At 42.0% G+C, this 23,033-nt stretch overlaps 1 protein-coding gene across 1 annotated transcript in view; it reads right to left on the bottom strand.

Moving 5' to 3' along the window:
• PGM5 (phosphoglucomutase 5) overlaps positions 1–13,040 on the bottom strand; it is a 198,798-nt gene extending 185,758 nt beyond the window's left edge. The window contains exon 1 of the mRNA XM_032427488.1: positions 12,716–13,040. Coding sequence (XP_032283379.1) covers positions 12,716–12,976 — 261 coding nt within the window. The 5' untranslated portion in view covers positions 12,977–13,040. The remainder of the gene's footprint in view (positions 1–12,715) is intronic.
• Between the last annotated feature and the right edge of the window lie 9,993 nt (positions 13,041–23,033).

The following is a 23,033-nucleotide window of genomic DNA, read 5'->3' as shown; positions in this document are numbered from 1 at the left end:
GCATCATTACTGCTCCACCCCCGAATGGGAATCAGTGTGCCCTCCACATGCCACGGACCAGTGTCCTGAAAAGAGAACATTTTATCTCAGAAAGCTTTCTCCCAGTCTGGCCATTTCTTTACACCCGGCGCCATATACAGCTAATTTTTAAGATGATTTTCTTTCTCAGGGCACCTCGGTGGCTCAGTCAGTTAAGCATCTATCTGACTCTTGATTTCAGCTCAGGTCATGATCTCAGGGTCGTAGGATCGAGCCCCTGCCTCGGGCTCTGTGCTCAGTGGGGAGTCTGCTTGAGGTTCTCTCATTCTCTCTGCCCCTCCCCCCAATTTCTCTCTCTAAATAAATAAATAAATAAATAAATCTTTAAAAAAATAATAATTTTCTTTCTCATGGCTCCCTCTTTCAGAACACTAACAAACTTGTCTTCTAAATTAGATTTAGCAATGAGTTCAGTTTCTAATTAGCTCAAAGTCCTAGAGAGCAGTGATGGGCAGTTGAAACCCACAGGCTAGGATCTCAGAGTAGAGGCAGATTTTTTACTCCAAATGAGTTTCTCCCAGGAACATAACACTAATGAACGCAAGATTGTTTTCATGTGTGAACTCCCTTCAATATGACTTCCCTCCTATGATTTCCTTTGAGCTTCACATAAGTCATTTTTTTAAAAAGAGTCCCAAAGAGAGACAAGGAAAAGTAAGCATGACATTCCCCAATATCCTCCACTCACTGTGTGATATCCCTGTCATTTCCAAAGTGAATCAGAGAGCGAAGAGAGCCATAAACAGAAGCTTCCTTGATGGTTCCCAGAGTGTTGTGCGGACCACACAACCACCACCACAGCCATCTCCAAAGTGCACAGAAAGCCATATACACAAAGATGCCTGTTTCCTGTCTTCATAGTTAAACAAAAACCAAAACCCACAAAGCAAGTCCAAAGCCAAGCCGCCATGATGGCAGGGCTTTGGTCTCTTGGTCCCAGCTGTCAGAGGGGCGTGTCAGCCTTTGTGCAGGGCTGCACATGAGTAAGCCGGAGATGGCTAAGTGGAATTTTGAGAAATAACAAACTCAAGACATGGATGTGGTTATCCAAACATCAAGGGACTTCTCCATTTGCACATGGATAATGATGCAGTTATATGCTTTGTTACATGGAGACCAGATGGGAGCCACTGAGCCCATCCTCAGCTTCTTGTCCCCCTGGAAGTCTTTACACACACACTTCGGGGCTGGAAGGAGAGATGAGAGTCCACCAGAATCAAACCAAGATGGATTGTTAGGACATTTGGCCCCTAACATCTGAACAGGTGCAGAAAAGTCATGGGCACCCAGAAGTTTGGCTCAAGTTCTATTCCTCCACCAACTCACCAATTCTGGATATCTCATTGAGGATCAGGCAATCGAGCTTTCCTCGGGTGCAAAATGGGGGTGGTGACATTAGAACTTATGTCCCTCCTAGTAATTAGGTAATTCAGCACTTGGAAAATACTGAAATCTTTGCCTTGATGTATAGGACTTGGCTCACTGAAATAAGAAAGGACCTGTTTGTTGTTATTTTATGAGGTGCTCAACCCAACTGAAGACCTGCAGAGGAACCACTGGATCTACCTGGGTCAAGCAGGCAGAGTTGAGTGCCCTGAGATAAACCGGGATTTTCATATCCAACGGGCAAGGATCCAAGGCCTTCCCTTCTGCCCCTCCCTCCCCCATTTGCTACGTGACTTCGGGCAAGATCCCTCTGTGTCTTGGGTTTGTTATCTAAAAGATGGGAGGTGAGAAGAAGTAACGTAAGCAAGCTCCAGTTCAGTGTCTTGCACCAAATAAAGACTCCAGGAGCTTCCATTGCCTTCTTTCCTCTTCCTCGAGCCATTTCTTAATTCTTAAGTATGAATTCCTTAATTCATAGTCATTGAATGAATCTGTTGTTGTTTTGCTAACCTACAGTGGTTTTCTAATTACAAATATATATATAAACATACATACATGTTCCTTTTTTGGACATTTAGGAAGCACACATAAGCAAGAAGAAAATAAGTCATCTCTGTATCTAAAAATGAGCCCTGTTCACATTTTGTGTGTACCCTTTGTGTCTTGGTATCTCTGTTTCTCTCTCTCTCTCTTTCATTTACATATTTCCATATTTTTACAAAAGGGATTATTGTGTCATCTACATCTTTCACTTAATATATCCAGCCCTTCCCTTGGTCTATGTTTCTGTGTCACTAAATACTCTCCCACAATGTGATTTTAGCATATGTATAGTCTTCCAATATTTAAATGTAGCATCATTTACTGACCAATATAAAAGTGCTTTTTGGGGCACCTGGGGGGCACAGTCGGTTGAGCATCAGACTCTTGGTTTCGGCTCAGGTCGTGATCTCAGGGTCCTGAGATCGAGCCCCATGTCTGGCCCTGAGCTCAGTGCAGTCTTCTTGAGAGTCTCTCTCTCCCTTCCCTTCTGCCCCTCCCTCCCCCATTTGCATGCATGCATGCATGCTCTCTTTCTCTCTCTCTTTAAAATAAATAAAATTTTTTAAAAAGTGTTCTTTTACCTGAAGTTTTTATTTGTGAAACTAAAAAATGTTTGAGTACTAAACACAGGCTATGAAATAAATTAAACTGAATATAGCTTGACAACAATGAAATAGCAAATTAGTTATAACATGCCTACATAAATACAATGTCTTCTTTCTTCTTTAACCACCAAGCCTGCTCACTGAGAAACTGCTGAAGTCCATGGTAAGGAGTGACGGGACCAGGTCTGTACCCTCATCTTGACCTGGATCATTTCATTTTCATATCTGCGCCTCTGACTTGTACTATCTGCTAGGATATGCTATGCCAACCTGCTAACTTACCCATGTTGTTGAGCTCACTGCAGAGAGCTGCTCTTGCAAGACAGATTCTCGCCTAGAACAGTATGATTTCTTCTACTTATATTTCTTACTATCGGCCCATCCAACTCTAGCCCAATTCTATTTATTATCCTAGAAACGTTGGTCATTTAGGAACACTTAGCCACCTCCTTTGGTTCTATGTAGTCTTCAAACATTTCTGACATCTGGTCTACTCTCCTGTTGAAGACATCCAGGGAAGAAGATATATATTTGGGGGAGGGGGTATCCTGTGCACATGCACACATACATATGCTACTTGATAAACCCTCTAAATGTTTAAAAACACTTTCCATCTGGCACCTTTATAGGTAGACAGGAAATATATATATATATATATATATATATATAAAACAAAGCTATATATATAACAAAAAACTCAGTATCTTTGGCATCTTTATAGATAGAATATATATGTGTGTGTATATACTTATATATATACACATACTGCAATATATATGTGTGTGTGTATTGCCTACATATTCCCCCCCAAAAAAACTCAGTCTCTACAGCCATGTGTTTTTTCCCGAGTAGTTGTCACAATCAATTAAAATGCATTTATGTGGCTTTTAAAATAAATTCCATCAGACCGGTTTCCGTCTGGTTGGGAAACAATTACTGCCCATTTGCTAAGTGCCCCCACTCCTCATACTATGTTCCAGTGAACTAAAGACCTCTGGCAATAATAGATTTACAACTCAGCAAGATTAAACAATTTACCGTTATTTATGACAGCAGGGCTGGGTTTTCTGTATTATATTCCACATTAGCATCTGTCACTTTACATTTGGGAGATCCTGTCCAAAAAAAGATTGTGCCTCCGAACCAAACATTCAGCAAGGCTGCGGGAACAGACACCCTGACAAACATCCTGACAAAATACTTTAATGCATCTCTAGCGTCGGCAGCTGTGCATTTTCAGACAACTCAGCAGATTAGCGTGGAGTCTCTTAGCCTCTGCTTGCTCTGTTCCTCTCAGTAATCTCTCACATGGCCCAGTCCATTAGGCTTGAAAATCCTCATGAAATGAGCAGATTAAGATCTGGCTTCAGTAGGGGGGGTGGGGTCCGCTTGAATGCAACCGGAGCCTCAGAAAGGTTTAAGGTGGAAAAGCATGGCATTGATTCAGCTCATTCATACCAGGAAATAATGCACAGACCCCGCAAAAAAAGTCCTTGGAGTTAAAGTCTATGCCAGAGCAGCTGTTGTCACCTCAAGTACTGTGGCAGGGTATGTGTGCATGAGCGAGTGTGTGTGTGTGTGCGCACGCGCATGTGCACAGACATGCACACACACTAGGAGCAAGGATGGGATGGCGACTTCAGCAGTCACCACCCAAGCCTTAGCCCACAGCATGGAAGAAAGACAAACGTCAAGAGGAAGCCTTACCAAAGCAACTGTGATCACCACATCAACAGGCACCTTCTGGTCAGTAAAGCTACCGAGACTACAAAGCACATACGCCCAGGTCCTCTTATTCTTTTTTTTTTTTTTTTTTTTTAAGATTTTATTTATTTGAGAGAGAGAGAAAGAGATAGTGAGAGAGAGAGCACAAGTGGGGAGGAAAGGGAGAAGCAGGCTCCCCACAGAGCAGGGAGCCCGATGTGGGACTCGATCCCAGGACACTGGGATCATGATCTGAGCCGAAGGCAGACGCTTAACCGACTGAGCCACCCAGGCGCCCCCCAGGTCCTCTTATTCTAATCAGAGGAAAAGAACTTGGTAATAATTGTCTTATGAGAATAAATAAAACAATTGATTATAATCCTCCCAACAAACATGGAAGATGTGGGGGCAAGTGGTTTTACTTTCCCTATTTGTATAAATGAGGAGACCAACCCCAAAAAGCCACGAGACTTTTCTGCGATCATACAAGTTGCAAACGGTAGTACTGGGATTCAAATCCAGACCTCCTCCTTTTTTCTTTATTATTTTTTCCTGGTGTGTTTAATCATCAGAGCAATGCATACACATGTACAAGTATTTAATAAAGAGAAGTATATGAAGTAGAAAGAGAAAGGATTCTCCTTCCCCACCATACACAACCACATACCCATACCCCCTACCATACACACACCACAGATGTATTCACTGTTAACTGTTAACTAGAGTATGTTCTTCCAACCCTATTTTCTATGCCTACATTATAGATTTGTTTAATGTGGCCAGAGACCCAGATGACATTTTTAACTAAGCTGCTTTATTAAGTCTTGTGATAAAGCATAATGGTGTTTATTGAAAAGACAGACACACATCAGCAACATTATGTGTGAAACTTGCCTAAAGAATTTCCTATAAAACATCTCTTCTCTTTGAGCCCTCTGTGAACTCTGGAAGTTTGATAGTTTCTATAGAGACGAGGGATAGAAGTTGGAACTATATTCTTCTTAATCTACTAATTGCTTTGTTTCACTGAACAAACTATCATTCATACCTTTTTCATGTACCATATAGATCCACCTCCTTTGTTTACGGGTTTTAATGCCTCAGTGGTATGCTTGTGTCATACAATTAGGTACCCGTTCTCTACTATTGAACATGTAAACTGTTTCCAAGATTTTCTTTTGCAAAATGCTGTGGCGAGTATTCTTGTATGTAGACATTTCCACATTTGTATTAGGAAATTTACAGGATAGATTCTCAGGTTAAGGGATTGGTGGATTATTAGACAAGTACTCGATTAATTTTGATACATACAGCTAAAATGCCTGGACAAAAAGTTCTATTGATTTAACTTCCATTCACATGACAATTTTCAAACATTCACACCAACTCTGAGTACTTTCAATTTTTTTCAAATTGATGGATTGTTTTTGTTTATATTTTTTCGGTTATTAATGAGGACGATCTCCTTTTCGTATGTTCGTTGTTGTAGTTGACAATATTTCTTTTGAATTTTTTGAATTCTTTACTGATTTGGAAAAGCTTTTCATATGGTGTAGATATTAACCATTTGTTATGAACTCTGGCCCTCTGATTTCAACTTCTTTTCTCTTCCCATTAGAAAGCCTTAAATATACAACTAGATACCCCTAGCTACAAAAGAGGACTCTTATTGGAGGAAAACAAAAGAAAGGCAATAATTAAATATTACATTACAAAACACCTATAACCAGAAACTTGGAAAGGGAAAGAACAATTTCTGTGATTTGATGCCAAGAAGAAGGATTTCTTTGAATTTCCTGAAAATTTTCTCTTCGTACAAATACAAGCAGTACTCCAAAATTTGACCATCACTAAAAATGTAGGACATGAAAGATATTTAAAGATTCAGAAAATGTGGATTTTAACAAGTCTTGTGTATATTCTAGATATCCTCTTATTCACAACTAGTGGGAGTCAAATCAGATGAAAGGACCTAAAGTTTTCCTTTGGCTCCACAAGTATAAACATTAGAGGCATATTGGCCAAATCTTGAGTGTTTGCAATTAACTGTCAAAGCCATAGGCTAACAAAGGACATTGAGTTTTCTACCTTCAATTTAAAGATCCCTGGGAAATTCCGACCTTTTTTCCCCCCTGCCTATTATTTCAAATAATCCTGTTCAAATCCTATCCCCGTATTTGTTTACGTTACTCTTGTCTAACAGAAGAGTGGCCAGGGCCGAAAACATGAAGGGTAAGGTTAGGGAAGTCAATACCTATGCTTAGTTTCCTCAAAATTAGGTTCCAACTTCTATCCCTCAAGTCTGTACAGAAACTATCAAACCTCCAGAGTTCACGAAGGGCTCAAAGAGAACAGATGTTTTATAGAAAATTCTTCAGGCAAGTTTCACACATAATGTTGCTGATGTGTGTCTGTCTTTTCAATAAACATCATTATGCTTTATCACAAGATTTAATAACACAGCTTAGTTAAAAATGTCATCTGGGTCTCTGGGCACATTAAACAAAGCTTAAAATAACCCACCCCAGCAACTGGGAGGGCCCAGCTGTTCTTAAAACCTCTCCCATTCCTTTTCCTTCCCCATAAAAAAAGTGAATGACGACTTGAGGCTAAAAGATTCAAGAATGAGCTAACTGAACAGGGAGATAGATGGAACCAAGGGCACCCTAAAATTGGCTATTGCTCATATAATAGATTTCCCATTTCCACAATCCAGGGATGGGGATTTGGGAAGGGAAGCGAGAGAAAGTTATGACAAGCTCTTTAGGGCTTTCTTGTATATTACAAGCCTGCCCTTCTTAATGTCTGGGCCATAGTAACTCATTCCATTCACCTATTCCGTAGTGAACACCAGTAGAAAATACAGAACAATCACCACCCAGTTCTTTTTCCCCTCTGGAGACAAGACCTGAAGCCAGCCAATCCCAGAATTCCAGATCCATCCCAGTAAAGAAGCCTTATATGTTGAAACACAGGCTTCCCCCTCTTGCTGCCTACTTCTTCCCTCCCTACATCCCACACACCGCCATATTCCACTCTGCCTCCCTTCCAAATCTATGCTCCTTTTCTTTGGGACCACATCAAAATTTGTTCCTCAGATGGCTCTAGTCAATGTCAGGGCAAGTGCACTCCCATTCTTTGGAACAACCACCTTTGCATGGCCCACTGGAATCAAACACGACTGGTACAAGCACCCATCTGGAAGGCACACCGAAGTCCCATGCTGACCCAGCCTTCTTCATACCATTGTACTTCGACCCCCACCTCTAAAAGATTTCACAAGGCATTGAGAAGTTCTTGTAAGCTGAACTGATTCTGTAAGCTGAACTGTACGCTAATATGATTATTACCATTGCTGATCATCATATGGCCAGCATAGTGTGAGGCTAATCAACAAATGGATTTTCTCTTGGCTAAAACTTGCAACGGAGCTATAAGTTGTTTTATTCAATACATGCAGTCAAATCACTATTTTGTGAGATATATTCAGTTGACCATAATAATATTCCCTTACGTTTCTTAAAGCTATGGATGTTACATAACACTTTCATTTGATTCCCAGGATAACGCAGCCATGCTCTCATACCCAATTTATAGATGAGGAAACAAGTGGTTTCTAGGTACTTCCAGAGGCTGAAGCATTTGCTGGGCAACTTGTATGGCAGAGCTAGGAAAAAGAAGCGAGCCTTCCAGCTGCTGATACAGTGCTTTGTCTACCATACCTCGTTGTCTCCCGGGCTCAAGTCAAAAGAGAGTGTGGTTATCACATGAAGAAATCTGGTCTGGGTTTGCCAAATATGCATTTGTAGTGTTTGGTGACTGACCTTTATTTAACTTATAGTTGCTTTTGGATGTAACAGTCTGGATCCATAAAAAAAAAAAAATTCCACATTTTAAATGCTAAATTATAGAGCTGTGCTATCCAGTATGATAGCTCTTAATCACTTACAGTGATTTAAACTTAAATTTTAATTAATTAAAATTAAATAAAATACAAGATTCAGTTCTTCAGTCACACTTGGTACATTTCGAGTGTTTGATAATCACATGTGGCTAGTGGCTAGGATAGATTACAGAACCTTTCCATCATCTCAAAAAGTTCTAAAAGTTCTATCGGACAGTGATGATATATAGTGTCATCTCCAGAGACAGAAGACTTTAGAAAAAGTCAGAAACATCTCAGGCAGACATAGTGCTGCCATCTGTCCAATATTAAAGATATTTTAGGACTTAAAAAAAAAAAGATTAGAACAAAGAGGAGAAAGAGAGAGATGCCCTTAGTCACAGACGGATTCACCCAGAAAAAGGCAAAGGTATTTATTCATAATGTAGCCATTATTTACATTTAGCTCTTGAAATCTTTAAGAGAGTAAAATAAATTGATACCTAGAGGATCTAAACCCCTGAAGAGTATCTGAAGCAGATGGAAAAAGAAATAGGATATGGTGATTAACATAACATAATAATAATAATAAAAAGAAATAGGATAAAAAAATCACTTACTTACAAACTAAGTTTAAATTAGTAACAAACTAAGTTTTGCAATTCATTTAAATGATGCTATTTACTCTCATACTTAGTAGTTATTTTTCTTTTGCCCTGTACGTTATGACACAGTCAGAATAAAAATACTTCTGGAGACTTTTTAAATAAGTTCACACAGCCATATAAAAATTACAAAAACAGGTAAAAATGTCTTCTCACTTACTTACAAATCCATTGAAATGGATTATATAAAAATTCAGGAGTCCACAGTGATACTCAAAAGAGCAAAAGCAAAGCCAAACAAATTCATGTGTCAACAGTGGAAGTGGCTATTTCACCAAATCCTGACTCTGAAAATTGGTAATTTAAAAAGGGAGAGAAATAAACATATATTCTGCTTTTCTAGAAGGAACTATATTACGGGAGAGCCCAATCGTGAGGAAAATGCCCAGTTTTTAGAAAAATGCTAGCTGAAGCATGTAGATGGAATTAGAGGATTCAAAAATCATTTTGAAACCGCTAATGAAATAATCTACTCAAGCCAGGATGCTAAACCACTGAGTAAAGTTTGACTGGAACTAGATATTCACATGGTACAAACCTCGCCCCACAGGCTACTGGCCTGTTCCGAGGGGGAAAAGCCTGGAAAACAGAGGCAATCACCACAACAGCTCTATAATCATCTCAGTATCATGAACAACCGGTCATCCGGAGATTGTTTCCTGACACGATACAATATGAATATACATCATCGCCTACAAAATAGTCTTCCAAAAAAAAAAATTGTTGAGCATGAATCTAATTAAGACTTTAGAACTAATTTCTACTTACACACACACACACACACACACACACACACACATACACACACAGGGAATATAATGAAAAGTTAAATGACACCATTAAAAAAAAATCAGAAAATTTCAGAAATGGGGAGCAGACGGGGGCATTCTACAGCACAACCAATCGACCTAGCCTCTTCAGTAAGTTAATTTCATTAACAAAGAATAAAAATAAAGAGGGAGATATTTTCTAGGTTAAAGGAGATTTAAGATATAACCAAATGCAACATGTATTCCTTGATTAGAAGAAACTAGTTTGAAAAAACAGCTATAAAAGACATTTCAGAATAATTGAGGAAATCTGAAGGTGGACTGGGTAATAAGTGAAGAAATCCTTTTTTATTTTGTTCGGGATGATAATGATATTGTAACTATCAAGAAAATTATTCTTGGTTTTTAGAGATCCATACTGAATTTAGGGATAAAATGTCATTTTTAAAATATACTTTAAAATACTTTAGCCCTCAAAAAAGATGAAACAAATATAGGAATAAGTTAACAGCCTAGGGTATGGGCATATGGATGTCATTTATCTATTCTCTCCACTTTTCTGAAAGTTTGAAATTTTCATAATTTTACAATAAAAATTTTTTTATCCCAAATTGTACAGGGTATATGTCTGAGAATCTATTTCAAATTCTATGATATATTAAAATGTAAGTAGTGCCGTTCATCATTTTGGAAATTTCAAACTTCCCCTCTAGCAATTATATAATCAAAGAGCAACTATACTTTGTTATATTAAACTGCTTAGTAAAATTAACTTTTTCTATCAAAACCAAGATTTTTCAGATACAGAGAGGCAGCCCACCCACTCAGATTCAAGTCAGTTCAAAGAAAATAAATTCTATTTTTCTACTGTTTTTCTAGCCCATTTATGAATACCCAATGGGAAATCAAGAGGGGCAAAGTTTTTGGAATCAAAGGTCCTCATTCCTGAGTGTAACTCTGCAGGCCAAGTCAGGAGACAAGTGCATTCCCATTAATTTGCCATCATTCAAGACCAATTTTGCTCACGGTAAACCCCTTTTCTCCTGAAGCCAGCCTTCTGATTGTTCACTTGCTTGAGCAAAAAGCCCTCAAGAAGATGAACAAAATGAGGAAAAGACTGGTTAAAACTTGCTGCCTGAAACTTTGATAAATGTTGACCATTCCCTTCACCCACACCCACCCATTCTAGAAGTAATACTTTCAGATTATTGAAGAGATGGTGATTCTGGGTGGATTAGGAGTGTCATTCTGTCCTTGTAACAACCGTGAGGTTAAGCATGGCTCTATTTTAACCATTTATTAACATGCTAACTATCTCCTAAAATAAACTCCACCCTTAAAGCTAATAAAATGTATTTATCAGAGAAGACCCATTGAAGTAACAAGATGAAGAGTCTTCATGGGAACGCGTGCCAAGAAATAAGAAAGCATAATAATACCTTGCCCATGCAAATCGACAACCGTAGCTTCAAAAATATCCTCACCCACAATAAATAAGTGGATGTTTCTCTCACTCGCTGGAAAAATTGGCCCAGGAAGGAGTATGAGGGCTGCCCCAGCTCTCCCAAGGCTCCTTATTCTCCATCACTCCACGGGAACAGCTTTGTCAGACAAGAGTAAAAGACCATTTGTCAACCTCTCTCCAACTCCCTGATTCAAGCCAACTTTTATCAAGCCCAAGTAAGGAGCCAGAGAGAAATACAGGTCCTGTATCAACAGCCGTATCATCCGCTGGGGTTGGAAATCCCAGCTCCACCACCCATGTCACCCCTCGGCGCTTTTCTCCCAATTGCTTTTGGGTTATTTTATTTAGGGAAAAAAATCCACTTTCCCCACCCCTAAAACACTGAGAGAGGGGAATCAGAGTAGACAAACATGGAGCATGGACAATACCAAAGACTGAAAAACAAAAAGAAAGAAAGGAAGGAAGACAATTAAAAGGAGGGGCTCAGGTAGGAGAAAGAGAATCCACAAGCCAGACAGTTGTTTAGTTTCACTTTTTTTCAATGTTCGCACTCATTTATAGATCTGTAGGGATTCCGCTTAAATGTACTATGTGTGGGGATCTGACTGTATGAACAAGGCTGAAATGACTCTTTTAGACATTTCCCACAAAGACCCCTGAAGTGAGGTCTCCCTCTTGCAGAAGTCCGCAGAGGCTGCGGAATTTGGGAAGGAGGACACGGGGGTACAGGATGATGCCAGAAGGGGTTTCTAGTTGTAGGATAGAAAGGAAGGAGGGAGAAGGAGAAAAACCCAAGGTCTGCAGAGGTCGTGGGAGAAGAGAGAGGAACTGAGGATGAAAACTGAAAGGGAGAAGAGGTACAAAATGCTGTCAACCACCAAAGAGCCTCTTGCAGAGAAGTTAGGAATTGCTTTAAGAAAGGCATGGCAAGTCTCATTTCAGATCACTGAAATACACACACACACACACACACACACACACACCACTGAGAGCCCAGGCTGTATGCCATCAAAGTGATCTCCACCCCAGCCCTACCCCCATCAGATTAATAGTGAAGTAATTCCACTGGGTTAACGACCCACGTATATTAAAAATCTTTAGGGTCTACACTTGCCAAACATGTCAGGGATCCACACTGGAGTGGTGTGTGTGTGTGTGTGTGTGTGTACACGCACGCGTGTGTTTGAGACAACACTACTGTTAAATCTGGCAGAGCCAAAATTTAGGGGGGAAGAAGAGAACTGCAAATAGGACACAGGAGAAAAAAGAAGGAAGGGGGGGGAACCACTATGTTGGTAGCTTAGGAAAGAAGTGGGGGGAGGGAGGGTAGTGAATGCGGTCAGAACAGATAGTTTTAAAGGGTTGTGGAAGAGAAGGCCCAAAAGGAACGCGGGCAGGTGCGGGAGGTGGGCAGAGAGCCGGGAAGGGCTCAAGGCGATGTGGCAGGTTCCCTCGAGGCGGAACCTTGAAGGCCTTTCGGGGACCCGGGAGGAGAGGACCTGGGAGAGCCAGGGGCCAGGGTGGCGGTGGGGGGTGGGGATGGGGGTCGGCCGCCGGGCGGGGGAGGGGGGCGGCAGGCTGGAGGGGGCAGGGCGGGGCCCGCGGACGGCGGCGGCGCGGCGGGAGGCGAGGGTCGGCCGGGGCAGGTCACTCACCCCGTTGGCCGCGGCCATCTGCACCACGATCTCGGTGGCCGTCCTGCTGAAGTACCTGCCGTCGCTGCCCACCACCATGGTGCAGCCCTGGCGGTCGCGCAGGTCGATGGACGACAGCACGCTCTGGATGAAGTTGGGCAGGTAGTTGCGCTGGCCCTCGAAGAGGCCGGTGGGCCGCCGCAGCCCCCCGCCGCCGGCCGGCCGCTGGTCCTCGTAGGGCACGGTGGGCACCGTCAGCACCGGGATGGGGCTCCCCTCCATGGCGCCTACTGGCCGGTCCTGCCGCGGCTCCCGGGAGCCGGAGGGAATCTGCAGCCCGCCGGGCCACCCCCCCCCGCCCCCCACCGGCTTGGCTGCGCGCCCGGGCTCCGCCTCGCGCCCCGGCCCCCTCCGCAGCCGGCCCGCGCCCTGCGCCCTGCGCCCTCCCGCGGCACCGACAGTCCTCCCTCTCCGCGCCGCCCCGGCAGAGTTCGGCCTCTACCTTCCCAGAAAGTTTGCTCCCGCCCAACTCCCTCTCCAGCCGGATGGCCCGAGGCGCCGGCAGGATCTGGGCCCCAGCTGGACTCACTTTCGGGGTGTCCCAGAGCCCGCTCCCAGGGCCGGCTAGCCCGACCCCGGCGACCCTGCTCGCGCGCCTGGCCCCAGCCTTCCCCAGCAATCGCTTCTCTCCGGGAGCACACCCCCTGCTAGAAAACAGCCCGGGGGGGGGCGGGGGTGAGAGCTTGAGCAAGATTTGTGGACCTCTCCCAGACCCCCACTCCCTCTCCCCTCCCACCGCAGCCCTGTCTCCGGGTCTCCCTGCAAGTGAGCCGTTAACAAGCCCAAGTTTCTCTTTTGAACAAGGACGAGGGAGGGAGTTGGGAGGGGGCTGAAACTTTTGCCACCAGCGAACAGCCCCAGCCAAAAATAACCCTGGAAAGGCGAACTGAGAATTGTTATCTTCTGCCAGTGCTGAAATTGGAGGCTGAGCATTGCATGTGTGTCTGTGTGTGTGAGTACACACCCCACCACTACCATTTGTTGCAGGGAATCACAGACTGTCAGGCCCTTCAATCCAGCCCTTCAATCCCACCCAGCCATCCACACTTTTCCCTGGGCTCTCTCAAGGCAGAGAGATCTGCAGCGTGGAAACTTTTTTTCCCTGTTTGTTGTGGTGGTTGCAACAACAGCAACACAGACACGTATTTCTTTATTCTTCTTACTCCTCTCACACTCCCTAGCCCAGCTCATGCTTAGAAACAGGCTGGCCCCACACTGTATTTGTCCACACTGCAGAGCTCCTACCCAGATCGATCATTTTCAATAGGAGAAGGGTAAAGCCCTGTTTAATATCCTACCGGGAATGAATGAATAAACTCAAATTCAACAAGGACAGGGTACCAGGAACTCTTCTGTGTCCCTTCCATGCGTCTTCTCATCCTGCAGGGGCTAGGGATGTTCTGCCTTGTTTCCATGAAGTCCATCTAAAACCCAAAACCAAGAAATATTCCATAGAAAACAGAAGTGAAGAGAGAATGGACCAAAAGGATAAAATCCAAAGAGGGAAGAAACAACTGTTACTTGTTTTTTTGTTTCTATCACCTTTCACCCTCCAAGCATTTTTGCACCCATTAAGGTGACTGTCCTGAAATCTGCTTCTCCTCCCCCCAAATACCCTCCACTTGCTGGGACCAAACTTGACTTGCTGCAGGGTTAGAAAGTGTTTGATCACAGTAAGATGAGTGTGAATAGGAGCTCACACTTACATGCTGTTTTGCAGTTGACAAAAGGCTTTGCATCTGTTTTCTCTTTGGAGACTCAAACAAAAGAAGAAGAAATGGCATTCATATCATTCCCATTTTACAGATGAGAAAAGGGAGGCTTTCTGGAAGATCAAGGGAGTGGGTAAGATGGCATTTGCAGTCAGTCCGAATTCTTGTTTTTATTAATATCATTGAAGTGTGATGGGGAAACTACTGAAGCCACCAACAGAATCCTGTTGGGACTTTTTAGCTATCCTCTTAAACACTAAAGTTGGGTTGTCATTGTGTTTTTTTTAATATATTTTTGTTTTTGTTTTTACCTCCACTTTCTCCTTGGTCCCTCAAGAGCCCATTCCCCTGCAGCACCCAACAGACAGAACCTCAACACTTCTAAGGATCTGTGTATATCCCTATGGCGTAGGGGTTTTTAAATCACTGTCTAATAACATTTTCTTTTGCAAGGAAGGGCAGTATCATTCCCAGAAGAGAAGGTAGTAAATCCTCTGCTCCAGTAAAGAAGAGAAGGGCTCAGTGTCCAAGCCTCAAAGGTGACCAGAAGATCTACTCTTCCATCTCTCCACCTCCAACATTGTTTCTCCTACCAAAGCCCAGCCCCTTCCACAGGGCTAAGGACAAGGCATGCACATCTCAGACAAGCTTTTACGGTTTTACCAGCCAAGAGGAAAACCTCTTCCCTTGGTTCTAATCCCCATATTCCCAAAGACTCTGGTCCAGCTCAAGGCAATGTGCCCCACCACATAGCCAGACCCCACAGTGTCTTTGGAGTTACTCCAAAGTAAGGGGGTGCTGTTCCCCAGAGGGAGGAGAGATGGGTGAGCACCATAATTGTCCACCGCGTAAGTGACACTTGCACTGATCAAGTCTTTCAAAACTTATTGTTCTTTTCGCTACGTTGCATCACTGATAAGGAACGCTTCACAGGCTTCTCTCCTCCAGCTGTATGTGACCTTGGAATAATTCCTTAACCTCTCCTCACCTGATATCCTCACCGCGAAATAAGAATCATTATCATCCTCACCTCACTCATTGTTGGGAGGATTAATGTACTTGGCGTATAGTGTCTGCCAAACAGAAAGGCATTCAATAAATGTTAGATGTTCATAGTATCGCCATCCATATCATATTTATCCTGACTATCAATGTCCTCTCCCTCAAGAAGTAATTTACATCTTTGTAGACCACCACTGTATGGAAAGGGTCTTTGGGAATAGGCGATATTCTATACACATTGGTTGAATTAATCTGTGGTTTTTGACAATGGAAATTCAAGATATAGAGAGTAAATTTACCCTTGAAACGTACAAAAAGAGTTTATGAACTAAAGAAATCTCTTCAAAGCTGTCCTCAAAGTTGGTCAAGTTAGTTCCAATAACTGTGTTACAGTGATGGAGAAAGGAACCTGAGAGGGCCCCACTGAAGAAATGCCTTGTCCTTAGCTGCTCACTGGTAAAATGAGAAGGTCGGATTAGATCAGTGTTTCCCAAAGGGCTCTCCTCAGAACATGACTGCCTCCCACATGCCCCACAAAGCAAGAGCTCCATGGTCAAGCAACTTAAAAATCCTACACACTCTACCTCATTCTTGGAGCGTTACAGTGCACACATTTTCATACTAAAAGCTCTGAGAGCTTTTAAACTGATGCTTCTCTACCTAAACTCACATGAAGGGGAGCCCTGTTTGCCGAGGTGCCTCTCAGCCTTCTCTGAGCCTCTTGGGAAAGGCATCTCCCTGAGAATTCCTGGCACGTAACAGGAGCAACTGATCTATCCTTCCTTCCCCTTGGGACTTCCTTGCTCTCGAAAAGGTGTCAGCCGCCATCTTGAGAGAGATTACACTAGCTGCCTCAGCTAGACCTGCATTTCCCACAAAAGGAATTTGGGGGGGAGGGTCAAATAAGTGTTGTAGATTCACAAAGCACATTAGCATATTAAAGACCGTGAAGTTCCACAGAAAAGAAACCTATTTAACTTTAACCTAGCATTTCCACGTCTTACCTGACTGTGGTAAAGTAAGGTCTTTTGCAAAACACCTATTAACACATCAAAGACATGAATATTCCATGAAACACTTTAGATCTCTGGGGTCCCTTCCAGCTACATTATTCTATAGTTTCCTTTTTCACTTGTGAGGCATTAAAAGATTAATTTCTCTCAGGCTTCCATGTATGAACTTATCAGAACGTGCCAAGGGGAACAGGTTGAATTGCCCAATTAAAAAAATAATACCCTTGAGCGATTTTGAGACTTAAAATGAATTAAATATATTTATAGATAATTTTATTTTATATGTTCTGTTCTTCCATACACCCCACCCCACCCCCCACCCCCCACACACACACACTCCTCCATTCCTCACCCACTGCTGGCAGGAAAGACTAGCACGCATATTTGGCCCCCGGTAATTACACACCCCTGTTCATTCAGGGTCCACATCTGTGCACACAGTCAGTGCTAAAAACAGGCCATTGACTCACTGACGCTAAGAGCAGAAGAAATACCAAAAGTACAGGACAAGAAGCAGAAAAGCAGGTAGAAAATCTCCCGGGTGGACATCTTGGATGTACTCTTTTTAATCCGCCCCGGTAGCTTCTGGTCATGGGGAAAGTCAATTACTTATTTCTCCTAAAACACACCGCCTTCCACTAAGCCTTCTGTTCCCCAGCAAGTGAAACAACATATCCCAATTCCAACAGAACTTGCTGCTTCTCCGCCTCCCTCACTAGAAGGCCACTGAGTGAATGTTCAAGTGATAGAAAGGGACATATTGCATGTGTATCTTGCAAACGTTTGTGCACTGATCTCTATGTTCTTGTGTGTCAGGCTTCAAAACTCTGTTTCCCACCTTCATCAGTGACTGCCTGTGTGGCCTTGGACAAGATGCTTACCCTCCCTAAAGCTCAGTTTCTGCATCTGGAAAATGAACATAATGTTACCTACCTCCCATAGTTGATGACCATATTCAGAGAGCTAATACGTGCAGATTGCTTAGCATGGAGCCTGGAACGTAATTATTATTATTATTATTATTATTAAATATTACCATTAAATAATTATTAAAATAGTACTAACATAATTCCTATTACTATAATAATGATTCTGAATCTTTGTATCAGACAGGACTGTCTTTGACGGCGGCCATAGATGATGGCTTATTAACCTTTTCATCACAATATCCAGCATGCCATCACTTGCAAATTAGTGAACTCCTATTAAAGATGAAAAAAAATTATTTTTACTGACCCTTAAGTGTTTTGTAAGCAACCGTGCAAGAAGAGCCTCAGCCTAGTATGTGGACACTTCAGTTCTCCCTAGTTTGGTTTTGGAGGTAGCCACGAGAAGCCCAGGAATACAGTAGTGCTGTTAGAAATCCCCTGAGGCCCGCATGAGAAGTTGATGGAAAACTCTTACAGGTGTGGTTTCCTGACTACTGTGTGCTCTGGCCCCAACTCTGAAGAGCATTTAATGTTCATTGACTAACTTGTAAAAATTGTGGTTCGGGGAGAGCAAAAGGTTTCATCTCAATTCACTTTTATCTAAAAAAAAATAGGCCACCGGTCAGCCAAAAATGAATATTCCGTCTCCAGGGGTCCCCCACAGTATCTAGAAGCATCAGTGATAATACAGTAACAGAGGGCTAACAAGTTTATAAGTCATCTTATCAAAGTCCTTTATTTCATAAAAGGCAAAAGATTTTCTAAAGCTTTTTTAATAGTTGAATCTCTACACTTTTTTAATAGTTGAATTTTGTTTTTAAGGCTTCAAAAAGTAACAACTTAGGTCTTTATTATAAAGGAAATGTATTTTCCATGTTCCACTAAAATTGCATTCCATTAGTCATTTACAATCATAGCCTACATGGCATTTTTCTTGGGTGGTTCTTATGTTTTGGGTTTTAGGAGGGGATCCCCTCCCCCCCCAATATATGGCCAATCTCTGAATAAATACCTAACATTCCTATGTAAAGTCATTTTTTAAAAGCTATTTTATATCCACCTACATCACACAGTTAAATATTAAGTATGTCATACTAGCCAGGATTCCTCCCTTATGAATGGGTTTTTTTTTTTAGCCATGAAGTCTGGGTCAATTTGCATGACTGATATGAAATACTGTGTTACAATAGCCAAGATATGGACACAACCCAAGTGTCCATCACTGGATAAATGGATAAAGAAAATGTGATACATATACATACATACATACACACACACACACACACACACACACACACACACACGGGAATATTACTCAGCCATAAAAAGAATGAGATCTCACCATTTATGACAACACGGATGGATCTAGAGGGTAAAATGCTAAGTGAAATAAGTTAGTCAAAGAAAGACATACCATATGATTTCAATCATATGTGGGAGAAATAAAACAAAGAAAAAAGAGACAAACAAACAAGAAACAGACTCTTAAATACAGAGAACAAACTGATGGTTACCAGAGGGGTGGTGGGGGGAGGGATGGTTGAAATAGATAAAGAGGATTAAAAGTACACTGAGTAGGGGCCCCTGGGTGGCTCAGTCAATTGAACGTCTGCCTTCGGCTCAGGTCATGATCTTGGGATCCTGGGATCAAGCCCCGAGTCGGGCTCCCTGCTTAGTGGGGAGCCTGCTTCTCCCCCTCCCCATGCTTGTGCTCTCTCTTTGTCTCTCCCTCACTCTCTCTCTCAAATAAATAAAGTCTTAAAAAAATAAAAGTACACTGAGTAATGTACAGAATTGTTGGACTATTAGATCATATACCTGAAACTAATATAACATTGTATGTGAATTATACTTCAATTAAAAAAAAAATACTGGGGCCCCTGGGTGGCTCAGTCACTTGAGCAGTGGACTCTTGATTTCAGCTCAGGTCATGATCTCAGGGTCCTGGGATGGAGCCCCAAATCCGGCTCTGCACTCAGAGATTGTCTCTCTCCCTCTGCCCTCTCCCCTGCTCACGCAGGTGCACACTCTCTCTTTCTCAATAAATAAGTGAGTGAATGAATGAATGAATGAATGAATGAAAAAGAAATACTGTGTCATCAGGGCCAGTCCATTTCGGGTCTGCAAGCAGATGTCATTGTCAGCCCCTCTGGGCCAGCGCAGGCCCAGCACAGGTCTCACTCACCCATGTGTCAGGAACCACTGTCCCCAACAATTCTACATGCCATGCCCATGGAGATCAGTTTTCCCCATGAGATTCCTCCAGTCTTTTGTTCATTCCCTCAGAGCACAGCCACAGACGGCACATTGATTTGAAAATTAACTCAAGCACATAGAGAAAAATAACTCAAGCCCACAACAACTGCCTTCTAACCTGGGGTTTTCCGGACACAATGTTGTTTTTTTTGTTGTTGTTTTTTTTTTTAGATTTTATTTATTTATCTGACAGAGACACAGCGAGAGAGGGAACACAAGCAAGGGGAGTGGGAGAGGGAGAAGCAGGCTTCCCGAGGAGCAGGGAGCCCGATGCGGGGCTCGATCCCAGGACCCTGGGATCATGACCTGAGCTGAAGGCAGATGCTTAACCATCTGAGCCACCCAGGCGCGCCTCTGGACACAATGTTTTAACCCCAAAGTGATGCCGATGATCAGGGTTTCTTGGATTAAAATATGACCATCAACTTCAACCAGAAGCCCATGGGCACCTTCACTGTTCAGCATTTTTCTCCCTCTTGTTTCTAATGTTTCCTTGGAAGCCAGAAAAGGGTCACTTCTCATTTCTCATGCAATTGATTTTTCCAAATTTCAGCAGGGACTGAAATCAACAGGGAGGTTTGTACCCAATAGCAGTTGTCTTCATGCATCTTAGTGCCCCAGTGAGTCTGACTTATGTGGGGACATCATTGGTGAGAGTAGCTCAGAGATAAACAATAACCCTTCGCCATTAACCCTACCAGGTATCCAACATAGCATTCTACTCCCTTACACTGCATCCAAACTTTTGACAGATATTAATTATTGGGATTCAAGAATGAGGAAATGGAATTTCTGAGAATTCTCAGGGATTCCAGAATTCATGTTATTCCATAAGTTTCGTAACACTTTACTTAGATGCTTTTGAAAAATAAATAGCCACAGGATGCCTGGGTGGCTCAGTCGGTTAAGTGACTGACTCTTGATTTCAGCTCAGGTCATAATCTCAGGGTTGTGAGACTGAGCATCTGTCTGGCTCCATGCTTAGCGGGGAGGGGAGTCTGCTTGGGATTCTCTTTCTCCCTCTCCCTCTGCCCCTTCCCCCAGCTCATGTGCACACACGCTCATGTGCGCTCTCTCTCAAATAAATAAAACTTTAAAAAAAAAAAAAAGAAAAATAAGTAGCCATAATAATAAACATAGAATCATATGGTTTTTGGTGCTATTGTAAATGGAATCAATTCTGTAATTTCTCTTTCTACAGTTACATTGTTGGTGTATAAGAAAGCAACTGATTTCTGTGCATTGATTTTGTATCCTGTCATATTACTGAATTGCTGTATGAGTTGGGGGTGGAGTCTTTTGGATTTTCTACATAAAGTATCATGTCATCTGCGAAGAGAGAGTTTGACTTCTTCTTTGCCAATTTGAATGCCTTTTATTTCTTTTTGTTGTCTGATTGCTGTTGCTAGGACTTCTAGTACTGTGTTGAACAATAGTGGTGAGAGTGGGCATCCTTGACATGTTCCTGATCTTAAGGGAAAGGTTCTCTGCTTTTACCCATTGAGAATGATATTCGCTGTGGGTCTTTCATAGATGGATTTTATGAACTTGAGGAATGTTCCCTCTATCCCTATACTCTGAAGAGTTTTAATCAGGAAAGGATGCTGTATTTTGTCAAATGCTTTTTCTGCATCAATTGAGAGGACCATATGGTTCTTCTCTCTCCTCTTATTAATGTGTTCTATCACATTGATTGATTTGCGAATGTTGAACCACCCTTTCATTCATAATTTTATTAATTTGGGTCCTTTCTCTTTTATTTTGGATAAGTCTGGCCAGTGGTTTATCGATCTAATTAATTCTTTCAAAGAACCAGCTTCTAGTTGTTGATCTGCTCTACTGTATTTCTGGTTTCTAATTCATTGATCTCTGCTCTCATCTTAATTATTTCTCTTCTAATGCATGGCTTAGGCATCGTTTGTTGTTTTTTCTCCAGTTCTTAAGGTGTAAAGTTAGTTGGTGAATTCAGGATTTTTCTATTTTTTTGAGTGAGGCTTGGATGGCTATGTATTTCCCCCTTAGGACCCCCACTGCAGTAACCCATAGGTTTTGGACCAATGTGCTTTCGTTCTCATTGGTTTCCATGAATTGTTTAAGTTCTTCTTTGATTTCTTGGTTGACCCAAACATTCTTAAGCAGAATGGTCTTTAGCTTCCAAGCGTTTGAATTTCTTCCAAATTTTTTCTTGTGATTGAGTTCCAGTTTTAAAGCATTATGGTCTGAGAATATGCAGGGAATAATCTCAGCCATAAGATACTTTGGAATAAACCTAACCAAAGAGATAAAGAATCTATACTCTAGGAACTACAGAACGCTCATGAAAGAAATTGAAGAAGACACAAAAAGATGGAAAAACATTCCATGCTCCTGGATCAGAAGAATAGATATTCTTAAAATGTCTATGCTACCCAGAGCAATCTATACCTTCAATGCCATCCTCATCAAAATTCCAATGATATTTTTCAAAGTGCTGGAACAAACAATCCTAAAATTTGTATGGAATCAGAAAAGACCCCAAATCACCAAGTAAATGTTGAAAAAGAAAAACAAAGTGGGGGGCATCACGTTGCCTGATTTCGAGCTATATTCCAAAGCTGTGATCACCAAGACAGCATGGTACTGGCACAAAAACAGACACATAGACCAATGGAACAGAATAGAGAGCCCAGATATGGACCCTCAACTCTATGGTCAAATAAGCTTCGACAAAGCAGGAAAGAATATGCAATAGAAAAAAGACAGTCTCTTCAATAAATGGTGCTGGGAAAATTGGACAGCTATATATAGAAGAATGAAACTCCACCATTCTCTTACACCATACACAAAGATAAACTCTAAATGGATGAAAGACCTCAATGTGAGACAGGAATCCATCAAAATCCTAGAGGAGAACATGGGCAGTAACCTCTTTGACATTGGCCACAGCAACTTCTTTCAAGACACGTCTTCAAAGGCAAGGGAAACAAAAGCGAAAATGAACTTTTGGGACTTCATCAAGATAAAAAGCTTCTGCACAGCAAAGGAAACAGTTAACAAAACAAAGAGGCAACCCACAGAATGGGAGAAGATTTTTGCAAGTAACATTACAGACAAAGGGCTGATATCCAAGATTCATAAAGAACTTCTCAAACTCAACACCCAAAAAACAAATAATCAAGTCAAAAAATGGGCAGAAGATATGAACAGACATTTCTCCAAAGAAGAAATAAAATGGCTAACAGACACATGAAAAACTGTTCATCATCATTAGCCATCAGGGAAATTCAAATCAAAACCACATTGAGATACCACCTTACACCAGTTAGAATGGCAAAAATTGACAAGGCAAGAAACAACAAATGTTGGAGAGGTTGTGGAGAAAGAGGAA

This window comes from Phoca vitulina, unplaced genomic scaffold (assembly GCF_004348235.1).
Source record: "Phoca vitulina isolate PV1807 unplaced genomic scaffold, GSC_HSeal_1.0 scaffold37, whole genome shotgun sequence".
Lineage (NCBI taxonomy): Eukaryota > Metazoa > Chordata > Mammalia > Carnivora > Phocidae > Phoca > Phoca vitulina.
The sequence above is the reverse complement of the archived record's forward strand: the minus strand, read 5'-3'. Positions and strand labels throughout refer to the sequence as shown.